Source organism: Neofelis nebulosa, chromosome 1, assembly GCF_028018385.1.
Source record: "Neofelis nebulosa isolate mNeoNeb1 chromosome 1, mNeoNeb1.pri, whole genome shotgun sequence".
Classification (NCBI taxonomy): Eukaryota; Metazoa; Chordata; class Mammalia; order Carnivora; family Felidae; genus Neofelis; species Neofelis nebulosa.
The window spans coordinates 59282644-59301189 of record NC_080782.1 but is presented as its reverse complement, the minus strand read 5'-3'; the positions used below and the strand labels follow the sequence as shown (position 1 = coordinate 59301189).

The following is an 18546-nucleotide window of genomic DNA, read 5'->3' as shown; positions in this document are numbered from 1 at the left end:
GGGCAGGGCTGGGAAAGTGAGTAACTGGGCAAGTTCTGTCCCCAAGGCGGACTGAACTTCTCAAAATGAGGGCTTCACACAGGAGAAGTATCCAGTGACGCAGCCAAGCTATGTCAACCTAACAGCATGGCCTAGTGCTGGCCCCTTCGCCCACACTGAGGATGCTGGAGGGGCAGATGGGATGGATTTACAACTTACTGCTGCTCTCACCAGCTCTAAGACCCTGGGCATGTCATCAACTCCACTAACCTGTTTCCTTCCCTATTACAGGGGATATTAACTGTCCTCATCCACAGAATTATTATGAGGATTCAGTGAAATAGCATTTTCAGCCTGACATGTACTAAGCACTCAAAAAACATGGGGCAGGGCTGGTTATTAGAAATAATGGTAAAAGACAAAAAACCCCAACACATTGGCAAATGTAAGTAGGCTCCTGAACAGGTACTGGTCTGGTACTGCATTGGGAATGAAGGACTGGGGCCTTGGAATGCCTATTCTCCTGAAGATACCAGTGAGAACCAGGGAGACAGGAGCCCCGCCCTTACGGAGTTAACATGCCACTGGACGTAATACAGACATGTAAGCAGATGTCTTGTGACACATGCAATGAAGAAAATAAACAGAGAGCCATTACAAAGGCTAACACTGGGGAAGGGAGTCTGTTGATGGAGCTGTCAGAAGTGAGCCTCTCAGAGAGATGACAGGAAGAATGGGACTGGAAGGGTGAGACCAGAAGGGTAAGAGGGAACCAGCTATGCAAACAGACAGAAGAGCATCCTAGGCAGGGGTGCAGCAAGTGCACAAGTGCCAAGGTGGAAAGGTGCAGGGCAGGCTAGGGGAGCAGAGTGGGGGGCTCTGGAGCCCAGTGAACGAGGAATGGAGTGCAGCAAGTGGCCGCATGAGACGAGGCTGGGGTGGCTGCAGGAGTCTGACCACAAAGGGCAGTGGAGGCTGTGGAAGGAACGATGGGAAGCCACTGAAGGTTTTTTGTTTAAACTGTGGTGAAATATACATAGCGTAAAATTCATTTTTAAGTGTCCGGTTCAGGGGCATTAAGTACATTTAAAGTGTTGTGCAACCACCACCACTGTCCATCTCCAGACCATTTTCATCCTCCCAACTTCAAGCTCTCTGCATTGAAGAAGAACTCCCTATACCCCACATCCTCTAGCCTTTGAAGGGCTTTAAATGAGGAGGTCTGTAAGCTGGCTGATAGTCTGAGATGACTGCAGACGAATGAAAGGCATGGAATGAAAGAGGCATATGAATCACCGCAAGGCAGAAGCAGAAGGGCTTCGGAGAGGATGGTGGTTTGCACGAGAAGCAGAGATGGAAGAAAACTGGCAGATCTGAGAAGCACTGAGAGGCGAGCCAGACAGGACTGGGTGCAGTCCTTCCCGCCATCGTGCAGGGGTGCGGGCGCTGGTGGCGGGAGGTACTCACAGCTGACCTGGGAGCCCAGCTTGTGCTCCCAGACGGCGTGCAGCTGCTGATACTCCTGCTGTGCGAGCTCTAGGCGCTGCTGCTTCACCTGGTAGATCTCCTTCTGCGCGCTCAAGGCCTCCTGGGCCACCACCAGGTAATCCTTCAGCATGTGCTCCTGCTCCTGCCGCCATTGCACCCGGGGGTCCTCGATCTGAGTGGTTTCTGGAACAGACCCCAGAGACCCTAGGTCAGCACCTCACCAAGACATGTTGGGTCGGTGGCCTGTGGGATGCACTACCAGAAAACAGAAAATATAGTAAACAGAGTATCACGATAAAAGCAGATGCATTAAACTTACCTGTTAAGCAACAGAGACTCTCCATTTGGGTTAAGCCAACAAAAACAATATAAACCAGAATTAATTTCCATACCCAAAGCCAGTCTGTCTCAGAACAGCAAGGAGGAGGACCAGGTTTGAGTTCTAATCTAGACAGAGGCTCAAGGATATTACAGATCCTTAAGGTCATCAGTTTTGGTAAAGAGTGAAGAAAAAGAAAACAAAAAATATTTTAGAGGCTATGAAAAATAGGGACTTTGGGGCGCCTGGGTGGCTCAGTTGGTTGAGCGTCCGACTTCGGCTCAGGTCACGATCTCACGGTCCGTGAGTTCGAGCCCCACGTCGGGCTCTGGGCTGATGGCTCGGAGCCTGGAGCCTGCTTCCGATTCTGTGTCTCCCTCTCTCTCTGCCCCTCCCCTGTTCATGCTCTGTCTCTCTTTGTCTCAAAGATGGATAAACATTAAAAAAAAAAATAGGGACCCATTCCCTGCTGGAAATGTAAATTAGTAACAGATTTAGAAGAGGACTATCCGACGATGCACATTAAGAGCCTTGAAATGTGAATACCCTGTGACCAATAATTCCCCCATAGTATTAACCACTAATTCCCCCACAATAATTTATTACCAAGTGTAATAAAAAATTCAGGCAAAGATGCCTTTGTACCAAACTGTGATAATAGTGACGAAAAGGATAACAAGCGCTAATATAACATCTACTCTATGCCAAGCACTGTTCTAACTACTGTACATCTCTTTGCCCTTCAATCCTCACACTAACCCTAAAAGTAGATTTTGTTATAACCCCCACTACATGAAAGAGAAAATCTAGGCACAGATTAAATACCTTGCTCAAGGTCACATGGAAAATAACTGGTCAAGTCTGCTATATTTACACAACATGTTGCCACAGCCACCAAAAATTGTGTCTTCAAAGAAATGTGAATGAAACGGAAAGAGGTCTATTATGTATAAGTGAGTGGAGGTGGAGGGGGCAAAACTGAATAATGCTGTGTTTATTGAAACAATATGTACATTCTCAAAAGCACTGGGAGAACGCTTAGCAAATTATCAGCAGTAGATATGTCTTGGTGGTATGATATTTCTTCATTCTTTTAAAAAATGCAATAAATATGTACAGTGATCATTTGAAAAAAGGTCAAAAATCCAAAAAAAACAATAATTTTTTTATATGTACAATGGAATACTATTTGACAATGAGAAAGAATGAAATATGGCCTTTTGTAGCAACGTGGATGGAGCTGGAGAGTGTTATGCTAAGTGAAATAAGTCATACAGAGAAAGATACCATGTTTTCACTCTTATGTGGATCCTGAGAAACTTAAAAAAAGACCATGGGGGAGGGGAAGGGGAAAAAAAAAGTTACAGAGAGGGGAGAAGCCAAACCATAAGAGACTTAAAAACTGAGAATAAACTGAGGGTTGACAGGGGGTGGGAGGGAGGGGAAAGTGGGTGATGGGCATTGAGGAGGACACCTGTTGGGATGAGCACTGGGAGTTGTATGGAAACCAATTTGACAATAAATTTCATATTAAGAAAAAAAGAAAAAAATTTACTACCTATTAGAAAAACAAAAACAAAAAAAATTTTAAAGCTAATTTATTTATTTTGAGACAGAAAGAGAGAGAGAGAGAGAGAGAGCAGGAGGGACAGAGAGAGAGAAGAAGACAAAGAGAATCTAAGCAGGCTACAGGTTATCAGCACAGAGCCCGATGCAGGACTTGAACTCACCAACTGTGAGATCATCAGCTAAGCCAAAACCAAGAGTTGGATGCTTAACCAAGCAAGCCACTCAGGTGCCCCAAGATAGACATTAAGAAAAAAAAAGGGATAGCTAACAGCTGAACAGACATGGAAGCTATCAAAGCAATGTCAAGGAATCGATGCCCCTCAACTGCCAACCCTTCAGCCATCTCCCCGCTGGTGGGTGGGGTTGGGGGGCAAAACACACCAGAAACTGTATAATCATGGTCATGTGGTGAATCCAGCCAGTGGACAGGTACTGCTTAACCGAAAGTGTTTTATTAATTTTAAGTTGGTTACTGGTATATAAAAACAGGGAGATTTAAACATTACAATCCTGATCTCTGTTTTTTCAGAAGATCTGGCCATGCTGAGTCCACAGTTTGCCACAGACCCAAGTACTCCATCAGTCTGCTGGTCTGCTTCATTCATTTATGTCATGGGTCTGACTCCTGGGGAATTTGAGTTTGTGCCTCCTTTTGTAGGGCCGATAGCTCCCATTCCTCATTCACCAAATGAGCATTTCCAATGAAAGAAAGAAGGTATAGGGAGGATGATCACAGAAGCAGCAGGGCCAAGTTACTGTCCCTACCAGGAATTGCTGTGTTACAATGGGCAGGTTGCTTAACCTTTCTGAATCTACCTCTGTAATTGTTAAAGAGGATAACAGGTCCTGCTTACCCTGCTTCTAGGAAGCTATAAAGCACTTCTGCCCAGGTAAAGTAAACAAACGTTGGTGAGAGTAAAGCCCAAACTATTTACTGGGGCCAGTTTTTTAATTGTGAATAGCAATTCTTTAAACTCTTCCTCCTCCCTTTTTCTGGGAAAGAAAACAAAGTCTAAAGATTGCTGGCAGGAGCCACAAGATTGTTTCTCATAAGGAAAGCTCTGCAACCCTTCCACCAGGAAAGGAGGAGGAATATTTACAAGAAAAGATTAAAAAGGGGAGCATTCGGGGCCCCTGGGTGGTTCAGTTGGTTAAGCATCTGACTTCGACTCAGGTCACCATCTCGTGGTTTGTGAGTTTGAGCCCTGTGTCGAGCTTTGTGCTGACAGCTCAGAGCCTGGAGCCTGCTTCAGATTCTGTGTCTCCCTCCCTCTCTGCCCCTCCTCCGCTCACGCTCTGTCTTTCTCAAAAATAAATAAAGACAAATAATAATAATAAATAAAAAAATAAAAAGAGGGGAGAATTTTATAAAGCTGGGTCCTATGTCCCATCAGTAGATAGGGATGCCCTCAGAGTCAGGGACTCCTGAGTGCCCAAGCGTTAGCCTCAGACATCCAGCTGACAGAGCCCACAGAAGATACAGCTGATCATGGCCAGGCTGGAGATGTTTTCTAAAATATGAAAATTTTTAAAGTTTACACTTTTGGGGAAAAATACAAAAAAGGAAAATCTCACAATTCTACCACCGCAAATTTATAAAATAAGTGAGAGTTTCCATGTCTCTAATCCTACTCCCTACAGGTAACTGGTGCTAGGAGTCTCACACACTAAAAGATACTGCCCTCTAATTACACATAAACCTGTTTGTTGATACATATGTGTCTGTATACAGAAACATTTTTTTTTTAAATTTTTTTTTTTTTCAACGTTTTTTATTTATTTTTGGGACAGAGAGAGACAGAGCATGAACGGGGGAGGGGCAGAGAGAGAGGGAGACACAGAATCGGAAACAGGCTCCAGGCTCCGAGCTATCAGCCCAGAGCCTGACGCGGGGCTCGAACTCACGGACCGCGAGATCGTGACCTGGCTGAAGTCGGACGCCTAACCGACTGCGCCACCCAGGCGCCCCATATACAGAAACATTTTTAATGCAACATGGCCCCATGTTATATATACTGGTCTGTAATTTGCTTTCATCTGCAAATGATAGATATTGTTCATCCTTCCCTATTGGGTGAAGATTTACCTCAAGTCTTTTTGTTTATTCTTTTTTTTTTAAGTTTTATTACTGTTTTTATTTATTTTTTAATTTTATATTTACCTTGATCATTTAAATGGTTGCATAGTATTCCATGGAATGGGATTAGGCTGTATTTATGGTAGGGTATTAGTGGCTTCCCAGACTTCTGGGAAATATTTGGATTGTTTTAAGTTTTTTTGCTATTACAAACAATGCTGCAGCGACAACTGTTAAAAAAAATACTTGTGTGAACTTGTATGATTAATTCTGCAAGATATACTTCTTAATACAGGGACTACCTTTCGAAAGGTTGTACCAATTCTTATTCTCACAAACAGCCTATGAAAGTGCCTTTTCCCCCAGATTCTCAGCAAAATTGCTTTAAAAAATGTTGGTACTTCATCCAGTAATTTTGGGTCCTGGCAGTATATTAGAATCAGCTGAGGAGCTACAAAACAGCAAAAACACAAAAAACCCTGAACCCTGCCCCAGAACATTTATATCAGAATTTCCATGAGTGGGACCCAGGCACTGACACTTGTGAAAGATTCCCCAGGTGTCCGTCCCCAGACAGACGTGGCTGAGAAACCTTGACTGACACAATTAGAATCACTTGGGGGGAATTTTAACACTCCTGATACCCAGGCTTCACCCCTGGATCAATTAGATCAGAATCTCTGGGGGTGGGGATGAGGCAGTGGTGATTTGCAAAGCTCCCCAAATATTCCAGTGTGCCACCAAAGGTGAAAACCACTCTCTCAGAGGTGACAGCACAGATGCGCTGAGTGCTCACTGAAGCTGGCAGGCAAGGCTGGCAGGTGTGATGCTGAGCTCCAGGTAGGATCTCCGGCCAAAGGGCTGGCTGAGATGCTGGCCCTTGACCAGCAGCAAGGGCACATCTGGATGAACCCTCCCCAGAGCGTTCTGTTTAGTAGCGCCCTCTCTGTGGCCAAGGTCCTCTACTCCTTGGAATATAAAAGTATGGGAGAGCCTTAATTGGAGGCTGGCTACCAATTTGGGTGGCCCAGTCTCTCTTTCATAGTAGAAACCAACACAGATAGATGAATGCACACGTAGACAAACAACACGCAACCTCATATCAGAACACTGGTTTCAACCTGGCTACATGTTGGAACTACCCCAGAGATTTCCACTTAATTGGTCTACAGTATGAAGTGGGCATCAATGTATGGCTTAAATCAACTTTATTAAGGCAAAATTTAAATACAATCAATGCAGGCATTGTGTATAGTTCGATATGTTTTGACAAATGTGTACACCATAAACCATCGCTTAAATCGATGGGTAAAATGTTCCCTTTACCTCAACGATCCCTGTACTCTTTCCTGGTTACTCCCACCCACCTCCTCCCTCCTCTTCAGCCTATTCAGAACTTCCTATCGATGGATGCATAAGTGTATGATCTCTGAGCCTTCCTTCTTATGCTCAGCATAAGGCTTTGAGACTCATTTATGTTGTTGTATCAGTGACTTGCTTATTACTGCTGAATAAAATTCTATTGTATGAATATATCACAGTTCACTTTTTGAAAAACCTTTAGGTTGTCTCTCTCTAGTTTGGGATTATCATGAAAAGCTGTAATGAACATGCATGCACAAATCTTTGTATGGGCATATATTTGCATTTCTCCTAGGCAAAATTATCCAGCAATGGAATTGCTGGGTTGTATTGTAAGCATATGTTGAATTTTATTTAAAAAAAACTGGCAAACTGGGGCGCCTGGGTGGCTCAGTCAGTTAAGCGTGTGACTTCGGCTCAGGTCAGATCTTACAGTTCATGAGTTCAAGCCTTGCATCGGGCTCTCTGCTGTCAGCACAGATCCTACTTTGGATCTTCTGTCCTCTCCACCCCCCACCTCTCAAAAATAAATAAACATTAAAAAAGAATAGAAAAACTGTTTTCCAAAATGGCTGTTCCAATTAACATTCTCACCACTAATTTAGTGGAGCTGTAATTCTTCCATATTCGCCAACCACTGGTATTGTTAATCTTCATTTCAGTCATTATAGTGGGTATGCTGTGGTACCCGCCTGCAGTTTTAATCTGCATTTCCCCAAGGCCTGATGATGGAAACATACTTTTATGTGTCCATTGGCCATCTGTATGTCTTTAGTGTTTTTTAAATCTCTTTCTTATTTTTTTTATTGGGTTGTTGGGCTTCTTACTATTTTAAGATAGGAGTCCTTTTATATATTATTGATATAGGTCCTCTGTTAGATCTAAATATTATAAGTATTTTTTCCTTACCTGTGGCTTACCTTTTCAGTTTCTTACTGGTGTCTTTTGAACAATAGAGGTTTAAATTCAATGAAGCCCCATTCATCAATTTTTCTTTTATAGTTAGTGGTTTTTGGGTCTTGTCCCCCCCCCCCCCAAAAAAAAAAAATCTTTGCCTGTTCTACAATCTTGAAGATTTTTCTCCTATGTTTTCTTCTAGATGTTCTCTAGTTTTCCATTTTATGTTTGGGTCTATGGTCATTTTGAGTTTATTTCTACACATGGTGTGAGGTGGGGACAGAAGTGGGTATATTTTTTTCCATGTGGACCAGCAACTATTGAAAAGACTGTCCTTTAGGATACCGGGCTTTTCAAATTTCCCAGGGGTGTCTAGGGAGTTGTGTTAGTTAACAGCCTTTGTCCTGCATTAGTCGGACTCTGAGTGGGTCCCCCCAGGCCCAGCCTCTTCTGCTGGTACCCTCCTTCCTGAGTCTATCACATTTGAATAGATATCTTTACACCAGGCAAGATCCTTGAGATCACCTTGGCTAGTTATTTTTTAGTTCTCATTTTTTTAAATTAAAGCTATACATGGGCACAGTTTAATCACTGAGCATATTACAAACCTGGCTACATAAAACATCATTACCCCATCCTCTTCCCTCTCAGGCTCTCCTCCCCAGAAGGCAGCTACTGCCAACACTTAGCTAAGTGCAGCCATCACTGAGAACCCCTTCTCTATCCTCCTTCGTGCTCCAAACCCCCATCTACAAACGTATTCCACACACGTTCTCCACACTCACAAGCTCTGCATATATTCCACACACCACCTCCTCCACATACCACACACCCACTTTCTACACACACCACACGCATACCCACACGGCTAATGCTAGTGCATTCTCCAAGGGCTTTAACAACAATTGTCTTAAAAACAGCTGAACATCTGGAGAATGCCCAACCTTGTTACTATGCAAAGGAATGCAAATGAAAAGCAGTGAAGCAACAGTTTAAACCTATAATGAATTTATCAAGAAATAAGGAAATGAAAATCGCCCCTTACTGATCAAGGCATGAGGATAACAGTACCCTTACTGCCTATGGCAATACAGGTTGATACAGTCTTTTGGAAGTTCTTATCAATTTAGGAACGAATATGGATCAGAAGTCTCAAAAATGTTCATAGTGTCTTGCTTAGTAATCCTATATTTGGAAATACAAACTTAGGAAATTGTCACAAAGGAGAGGAGCAATATGAATAATGATTCTCCCCCTATTATTATTTATTTATAACAAATAGATGGAAATAGTGCAGGAGATCAGCAATAGGGGTAATTATGGTGCATTTGTTTTATGTGTTAAAATGTATTGCTTACATTCATTTGATGTACTAAAAATGACAATATGAAGACTGTGTGGCATCTCTCAAATACTCATGACACAATATGAAGGGAAAACACTAGAACACATAATTTGATTCCTGATTAAAACCATCTAATCAAGGGTGCTTAGGCTGCTCAGTTGGTTAAGTGTCTAACTCTTGATTTCAGCTCAGGTCATGATATGACAGTTTGTGAGGTCTGTGGGCCTGCAGGTCTGGGGCACCGCAATCGGGCTCTGTGCTGACAGTGTGGAACCCGCTTAGGATTCTCTCTCCCTTTGTCTCTGCCCCTCCCCCTGCTCATGTGCTCTCTCTCTCTCTCTCTCTCTCTCTCTATCTCTCTCTCTCTCTCAAAATAAATAAACTTAAAAAGAAACCCAAAACACAAAAACCATCTAATCATGATGGATGGAAAGAGTCTGTGGGAGTACTGAACACTCACATCTGAAATAATGAAATGGGTTATATTTTGGAAAGAGTTGTCTATATTTGCTGGTTCTCACTCCTCTGTCTGTCTGTCTCTCTCTATCTCTCTATCTCTATCTATCTCTATGTACATATCTATATCTATATTTATATATAGATATAGATAGAGAGAGAGAGTGCGCAAGCGAGGGAGAGGGACAGAGGGAGAAAGAGAGAGAGAATCTTAAGCAGACTCCACGCTTAGCAAGGAGCCTGACATGGGGCTCGATCCCATGACCCTGAGATCATGACCTGAGCTACTGACTGAGCCACCTCAGGCGCTGCTCCCCCACCCCTACCCCTGGTCTTCTTTCAGAATCACTCCAGTCAGGCCTTTGCCCTGAGTCCTTGTCCACAGCTTCCCTCGAAAGTTGGGTCTATCTCAGTCTTCATACCTGACCCATCAGAAGCATCTGACGGGGCTGACGACACTCTCCTCAACATGCTTCCTTCAGGACGGCCTGGTTTTCCTTCTGCCTTTCTGGTCACTCCTCAGGTTTTTCTCCTTTCTGCACCCACTTACTATCTGAGAACCCCAAGACTCATTCCTTGGTCCTCTTCTCTTTGATTTACTATCTGAGAACCCCAAGACTCATTCCTTGGTCCTCTTCTCTTTGATTTACTCCTTTGGTGATCTCAGCTAGCTTCATGTCTTTAAATACTACTGTGTTGTATGCCAACAACTCCCAAACAACTAGCTTTAGGCCAGATCTCTTATCCAAACTCCAGATTCCTCCATCAAACATACCAGACTTCTCCCTCAAGTCTTAGATGTGTAACAGGTCTAGAAGACTTGACATGTCCAAAATCATTTTCCTCCCTACACCCAATACTCTAGTTTTTTCCATTCAATAAATGGCAACTCCATCCTGCCAGCTGCTCTGCCCCATGAAGGCCATTCATTCCTCTTTCTCTCATGTTCCATATGCAGTCTACCAAGAAATCCTGTTGTCTCTACCTTGAAAATACATCCACATCTGGCCACTTTTCACTACCTCCACCACCAAGGCCTTGGTCTGGGGCACTGCCCTCTGTCACCTGGATGACTGCAATCATCTCTCACAAGCTTCTCTGCTTCTGTCCTTGCTCCACTAAGTTCTATTCTCAGCAAAGCAGCCAGAGTGGCCCTTTTAAGACATAAAGCAGATCATGCCACTCATCAGCTGACAACTCTCCAATGGCTCTCATCTCACATGGAGCAAAAAGCTAGAGCCCTTAAGGCAAACCACCACCCCATCTATGCCCTGCAACTCTCTGGCTTGAAGTCCTTCTCCCGGCTTGCTTACTCACTCTGCCATGTGCACACCTGCCTCCTTGTCATCCCCATGCAAGCTAAACGTGGCCACTACTCAGAGTTCTTGCTCTAACAATTCTCTACCTGAAAGGCCCCCTTATCTCCCTCAAGTCTTAGTTCAAATCTCATTTTCTCAACCAGGTCTTCTTCCTGAAGACCATGGCCACTGTCCTTCCCCACCACCCTCAAACTCATCCCAGCACGTCTCAGCCCACACTCTTTTTCTTTCTCCTGTCATACTTTAATTGTCTAATGTACTACATAATATGCTTATTTGTGTTATTTTTTGTCTCTTCTGCCAGAATGAAAGCTCTGTAAGGGCAAGAATCACTGCCATTACAAACACTCTCATGTATCCCAAGTTCCAAGAACAGCGCCTGGAACATTGCAGATAGTCAGTGAATATTTGCTGAATGAATGAATGCTGGACGGTGGATTGAACCTATTCAATTCTCTTATGTTTATAACTGGAGAAGGTAATTTCAGTCCGTGAACAACACACACACAGAGGACTGGTCTGAGTCCCCGGCTCTGAATGCTTAGGCCTCGAGGGTCACACTCCCACCACCTGTACCCCACACAGGCTCCATCTGCAGAAGGTGGTGCCCTCCATCCAAGCAGGACACCTTCAAAGCAAAAGGCACCCAGTGGTCTGAGAGCTGGTAAAACTGTCAGAATTCTTCCTATTGTGGCCCCCATTTACTCACCCGCCCATACATCCCATTTCTGCCATCATCTCCTCAAGAGTAAACTCTGACACTGCCTGCTATTCCTTCCTGCCTTCTATTTCTCCAACAACTCCCAGAAGCACCTTAAAATACTGCTCTTGCCATCAGATTTTAATGAGGGGGATGAACTCAGTAATTAGACACAAGGAAGAGACTGGTTTGGGTCCCTGTACATCACTGTTGAACCCAGCATACCGTGCAGCCCTCCAAGCATTAACCTCATTCCCTGTACACACTCAATTAGGCATATTTACTTCTCATTCTCTAGCATGCAATTGTGAGCGCTAATAAAAACCTCTGCTACCCCCAACAATGCAATTAATGTCATTAGCTGTCTCTCAGAAACTTGTCTACACTTTGGTGCCGACGAAGTCTGCTCATTCATCCATTTAGTCATGAGTTCATGCACGTATGCCCTTTCCTATTTAGCAAAGATCAAGTGCATACCTACTATGTGCCTTACCAAGCACAGGCCTGGGGCCGGCATGATGAATTAGACACTGCCCTGCTTTACAACAGGCAAATGGTTATACCACAGAGTGATGAGGGGCACGGCAGAGGCATAGCCAGGTGCTACTGAACTTGGAGGAGAAAGCGAATCGGGGAGCACACTCGGCTCCCTAGCAGCAGTTTGAATCCCAGCTCTGCTGTGCTTTAGCCCTGAGTGTCAAGCAGTCAGTGATGACCTTTAAGTTGCATTTATAAGACAGGGATAATCATCCTAACACCCCTCAGGGGAGCCAGGAGGATTAAGTGAGAAGACATCTATCAGGTGTCTATTCCAGCACATGGCACAGATTGTGTGGTCAGTAAACAGAGGCTACTAGGATCTCGTGCCCTATTCTCAGCCTTCAGGCCTGGCCAGGCACATCCCATTTCATTCCACTCACCTCTTTCCTGACAGGACAAAGGGAATCCTACACTTCAGAAGGCTGGAAGTAAGACAGGCATGGACACGTGGGGCAGTGAATTTCAGAGGACAGGACATAATCTTGGCCAAGAAGGTGTACGAAGGATGAAGCCCAAATACCCATTAAGTCTCCTTGGCTCAGGGACCATGACCTGGGTTCCTCCACCTGTTAGACAACACACTTGTCCCTTTCTCAACCTATTCTTACATCATTGCCTCAGAGACAAAGACACTAGGAATCTTTACTCTGGATCAGGATACTTGGATCATGTACATGAAGCAAAGGTCAGCTGACCACTATAATGAGCTAGAGACACCACAACTGATACCAATCCACTATGGACACACATGTATGCATGCTGCTAGGGACATGCCGGGGCTCTCGTCTGGTAATGACAATGACACATCTGCCTTACATGGAAAAAAATCTGTACACACAAAAATTGGTATATGTTAAAGAAAAGGATATCTGCATATACACACAAACATACAATCGGAACATTTCTGGAATGATACACAAGAAATTATTAGCAGTGGTTGCTTCTGTAAAATTAGGGAGATGGGTTGTGAGGGGAGAGTTTTAGATTCTATTTAAAATCCTTCTAAATGGTTATTTTGTACGAGCATATATTATCTATCTATATCTACATCTCCATCTCACTCTATATAAAACAAAACACAATCTGGCTTCAAGAGCCTCTGCCGGCAGCTCTTCCAGACTTGGGGGGTGGGTGTGGAGGTAGAGGGATGGGGTGCAAGATGGGGAAGGGATGCTGGACAGGAACTTACTGGTGTTGTGGTCTATGAAGTAGTCTCCGACCTGTGGGTCATACGCCTCTTCCCATCCTAGTGGCAACTCATCACTAATGCAGTCGGCAAAGGTGAGTGGTTTGGTGTACCTGGCAAGGGAGAGGAGAAACACACTCCATCAGCCCACGGTCCCCAAAGCCCTGCAATTCACTGCTTCTCTCAGCCCCCCACTCCTCTGGATTGACCCAGCAGAGCCACAGACTTTGCACTGACCCCAACTCTGCTGTGCCCACGGCCCCCAGGAAGGTGAGTGCATGGCTGCAGCAGCAGGATTACGTCACCCAGGAGGGAAGCAGGGATTCGGCATTCCAGGCCCACTTCTGCCACTGATTTGGGAATGATGTGAGCACGTCAGCTTCCTTTTTTTGGGCCTCTGTTTCTGCATCTCTGGGCGGTGTGCAGAAAAAGGTTCGAAGGTCAAGTCTCGCTTCTGAACTGGGACTCCAGCCCTCACTGGCTTCTTCATCTGTGACTCACTCGCCCACCCCACCCCCAGTCTTCATCCTGGCTCTACCCTATGTCTGTTGTGCCCACTTGCCCTCTGGAAAGCTGGCTTACAGCAGCATCTAGAATGGCAGATGTTCCATCCTTATGAATTTGGCCAAAAGCAGTATTTATCTGCTTCTTGAGCCAGTTCCTAAATGCCTATACCCACCTCTGTCCTTCCCTAGATAACCCAGGCCAAACTGATCTTTTTGGTAATAACCACTCTCTAAGATCCCATTTTGGTGTTCAGTGGTGGTAATCACCCACTTGGTGGCTAAGCCAGACAGACAAATCATCCAACTAAATGAACTAAGGCCTGTCAAGGCTGGAAAACAGCACAAACCATCGTTTAAGCATTTCAGTCAGAGTGCAAGAAGCCACGAACCTAGATATACAGCCAATCAGCCTGAGTGGCCCCTCCAAAAAGCCCCTTTGGTTTCTCCTATTACTGCCTCTGCTTAAAACCCATACTCAGATGTTCTCTCTCTCCAGTCTGTTCCCAAGCCCTCAGAGTCCTGGAAGGCCACATGGCTCTGTTTCGTCACCCTTTGGATAGAGTGGCTAGCTTACACACAACAGGACAGGAAGAAAATAGACTGAAATAGGGTCCAGGATTTCTGATCAAGACCTTCCCTCCAAGCCTCAGAAAACTACCCTCTCTCCTGTACTGTGCAATCTCCTTTCCTATAACCACTCCAGCTCAGATTTAAAGCAAAATATATAGGGGAGGGGTGCCTGGGTGGCTCAGTTGGTTAAGCATCTCACCCCTGATCTCAGCTAGGTGATGATCTCACACTTCATGTGTTCAATCCCTGTGTCAGGCTCTGTTCTGACAGCAAAGAGCCTGCCTAGGATTCTCTGTCTCCCTCTCTCTCTACTCTTCCCCTTGCCCTCTCAAAAATAAACATTTAAAATATGTGTGTGTGTGTGCATAATATATATATATATATATATATATATATATATACATACATACATATATATATATACACTATACTACTATACACACACACACACACACACACACACACACACACACACACACATATGTGGGAGAAAAGAAACACTGAAAGAGCCCCTGGTGGACAGAATGTGGTGTGTCCAACATGCCACTACATATCCAAGGTCAGGCAGGCTACGAAAAATACCTACTGAATAAATGGAGATTCCAAAAGCTTCTGTTAGTAATTTACTGCTGCATTGTGGGAGATGATGAGGGTGAGGCTAGAGGTAAATATGATATGCGAAAGACTAAGCACCGTCAAATAAGGATTCAATAAGCATCACTTATATTGGCTGTGTGGGTTTGGCAACTTATTTAACTTCTCTGAATCTTAGTATTTGTATCTGAAAAGTGGGATAATAATAACTGTCCAGGTTAGGTTAACTAATGTCATGTTTTAAGAGCATTGAGCACAGATACTGGTGTGAATGAGTGCTCACAAAACATCAGTTATTGTTATCTCCATTTCCCAGAAGGGGAAACTGAGGCTAAGAAAGACTAAATAACATTCTCCAAGTCAATGATAAAACTGGGATTTCAAGCAAGGAAATGTGTCGCCAGAACTCCTGCTGTGTGTGAGCTCAAGGGTTCTTTTGAAAGTTGACATCTTCAGTGCATCTCCTGAGCCCCATGGAAAAATCACAAGCCACTGTCTTGGAGTCAAAGCAGGGAAAAATGGAGAAGACACACAGGTGATAGGGACTTCCCTCAGCAGACGATACTCCTCATTCAGGTACACCTGTGCCAGTCTGAATAGAAGTCTTGCAAAGCGGTCTTCAGCCCATGCCACCACCACCACCGCATGCCCTGCCCAGACTTCAGAAACAAAAGGCCACATCCCACAGTGCCTCTCTCTCCTCAAACTTCACCAAGTGGTTCTCCCTTACAGACAATGAAGACCAGTGAACTCCAAGAGCCAAATCTCATTCAACAACATTTTATGCAGCAAATCTTTGAAAGAGCCTCTGAAGAAAAAGTCCACATACAGGCATACCTCTCCACGGAGAGTTACTCTCTTACTGAGGAAAGAAAAATCTGTGAGGGACCAGGAATGCTAGAGTCAGACCTCTTTTTCTGACTCATTCTTCTCTCTGCCCTCTGCCCTGAAAGCCTTGCCTGCCAGCCTGGCTGCAGAGATATGAATCTTACTATATATACCTTTTGCCACCCAGAAAACCAAGAAGATACGTCCCTTTCTGACAGTTCCCCTGGATCATCACCTTTCAAAATTCCTCCCTAGGGATTAATTAAATGCTTTCATCAATGGTGCATCTAAGCAACAGATTCCTGTGTCCCCCACAACTGGTGCTTGATAAATATTTGTGGAATGGGTGACTGTAATAATGAATATGTAGGAATGAAAAATAATGATGTATTGTTCTACATTTTGCTAATACGGAAGGATGCTCTCAATATATTTTGAGAACAACACTGTTGAAAGAGAAAATCGACAGGATACTACTATCGTATATTTTGCCTAAAAATTTGTGTGCAAGTGTGTGTGCATGTTGCATGCGTGTGTAGGAGAGAAACTGGGTGCTCACTTTGGCAGCACATATGGAAGAGAAACTAGAAAGATGTACATTAAAATGTTATCTCGGTACACAGATTTTAATGTAATTTCTTTTACTAATTTCTCTGTAATGTTCATATATCAGTGTAATTAAACTATTTAATAATGGCTAAATCTAAGCCTAGAAAGCAAGTTATATATGTCATGTTCTCTCTCTGGGTAGTAGGCACTATTGTTTCATTTTACGAATGAGAAAACATGCTCAATATCACACAGTTAGTAAACCACAGAGGTATAACCTGAAGCCCCACTACCTGATTCCCAAACCTGAGCTTTGCTCATAAAAATTAACAAGACCAAGAACAATCTGGAACACAAAGTAGGCTATGCCAGAGATACAGATGACGACTCTGGACCATCAGGGGCAAGTCTGAAGTAGGCAAAAGGCACTGGAGCTTTGGTATATTTGCACCTTCAGCCCCCTATGCCTTGGTACGAAGATGTTCAACACATTGGATAATCCACAGCTGCTTAATGAAAAGACAATCAAATGTTTCAAAGTCATCCAAGTCATCAATACCAGTGATTCACTGAACTCTCTGTGAGGGTGAGGACTGGAGACGGGGCAGGTCTGCAACACCAAAATGCATCACTTTTCCAGAAAACCATATACTCGGCTGATCATTCCAGCCTTAGACACTGAGGAGTCAGAACTGAGATAAGTAAGCGCAAACATCAGTAATGTGACTGTCATAGAATATCCTACAGGAGGCGCTGAGAGGTGGACTTCTACTTGCCGCAAACACAGAAACTGTGCCCATCAGGGATAAAGAAGAGTGAGTCAAGAGGGCACCCAAAGACAGAAGAAGAGGGCATGTGGAGAAAGGCAGGCTCTGGTTTGATATTCAGGGTTCCCCCTCAAAGCAATCTTGGGGGAAAAGCCAGAGGGCTGATTCCTGGATCCCAGAGCTCTTCCATGGGAAAGAGAAAAGCTTCTATTGGGAGACTATGCAACTTACAAGAAATCTGGACAGCAACATTCTCTCTGGAACAAATGCCAAGAAGGAGATGAATTATTCAGTGTGCAGCAACGTGTCATTCAGAGAATCAGGATGAAGAGAAGTGTTTTTAGCTGCACAAAGATTTAAACACACACACACACGTATATGCACGTGCACACATTCACTCTTCCTGCCAGAGAGAAGAACGGTCTGTTTAAACCAGTTCCCCCTGGGAAACTGTGGGTGCTTCTCTGGCCTGCAATGTTTCCCCTTGGGCAAGTGCCAAGAATGTGAGCTGGGAAGAGATGTCTGCTTTCAGATGTGGCCCAGACTTGGGGGCTTGCCTGGAACTCCCTGCCCCCACCCTCTGATGAAGCGATTCACCCCATTTCAGCTTCAGGGCAGTCTCCAGCCTCCACGTCCTGGGCTACTGAAAACCCCAATCATGAAATCGAAATGCCCCAAACGCTGGAGGGGCAAGAGGGAAGAGGGCCAAGCAAAAACTAGTTCTGCCTCTTCTTAATTACAAATCTCTGAAGGAACACAAACATTCCTGAATGTTTCACAACAGGGCCTCCTGGAAAAGAGGCCCGGATGTGTCACCTTGGAGACAGGTAGGTTCTGCCAGGATCACCCTATGAGGAGCACACTACAGGGAGCACAAGGGCACACCTGTCCAGGAACACAGGCTCCTTGCCCTCCTCCAGCTTCGCGTCCCTTTCCTACGGTCTGTGGGAGAGGCTCCCAGATTGCCATAGCTGGCATTCGGTATTCAGGCGGTGCATCCCTTCTAAGCAGGCAGCTCAGAGAATGAACGGAAGACCTTTTGCCAAGTCTAACACTGGGTGGTGATTCTCTGGAGACTGAAGAACGCGTAGCATATCTTTCATGTTCTTAATGCTTCCCCAGCAATCTGAATGCTTCCCACAGTAACCTCATTATGGCCTTCCAGCAGGATGCTGGCCCCCAACTGGGCTCTCTCAGAGGGCCAGCTGGGCGGGATCACTTTCTAAAGGGCCCTCCAGATTCTAAGCCAAGAACTGTCCAAACTTTCAGCGGAACCTCTCCTCCCAGCTCAGGCAGGATGAGCCGGCCGGCTCCTCCGCCCCGGGTGTTTCACACGCATAGTTCCCATAGCTTAGATTGCACAACTGACTTCGCAGCCTCACCTCCAGGCTGCTGCAGAGCACAGCTGCCCCTTCACCTTTTGCACCTTGAAGGCTGGGGTGGGTAGGAAGAAAGTGCAATATTTGAAGTCCTCCTTCATTCCTTTAATTCAGTT

At 44.7% G+C, this 18546-nt stretch overlaps 1 protein-coding gene across 4 annotated transcripts in view; it reads right to left on the bottom strand.

The window, feature by feature from the left end:
- The window catches only part of WWC1 (WW and C2 domain containing 1), a 155228-nt gene that overhangs the window by 68920 nt on the left and 67762 nt on the right, over positions 1-18546 (bottom strand). Inside the window, exons 2-3 of one of the 4 annotated variants that reach the window (XM_058722927.1) lie at positions 13241-13350; positions 1447-1650 (exon numbers count right to left, since the gene is read on the bottom strand). In XM_058722927.1, coding sequence (XP_058578910.1) covers positions 1447-1650; positions 13241-13350 — 314 coding nt within the window. Of the gene's footprint in view, positions 1-1446; positions 1651-13240; positions 13351-18546 lie in introns of those variants that run through there. The other 3 variants (XM_058722937.1, XM_058722936.1, XM_058722941.1) reach the window with 3 other exon arrangements.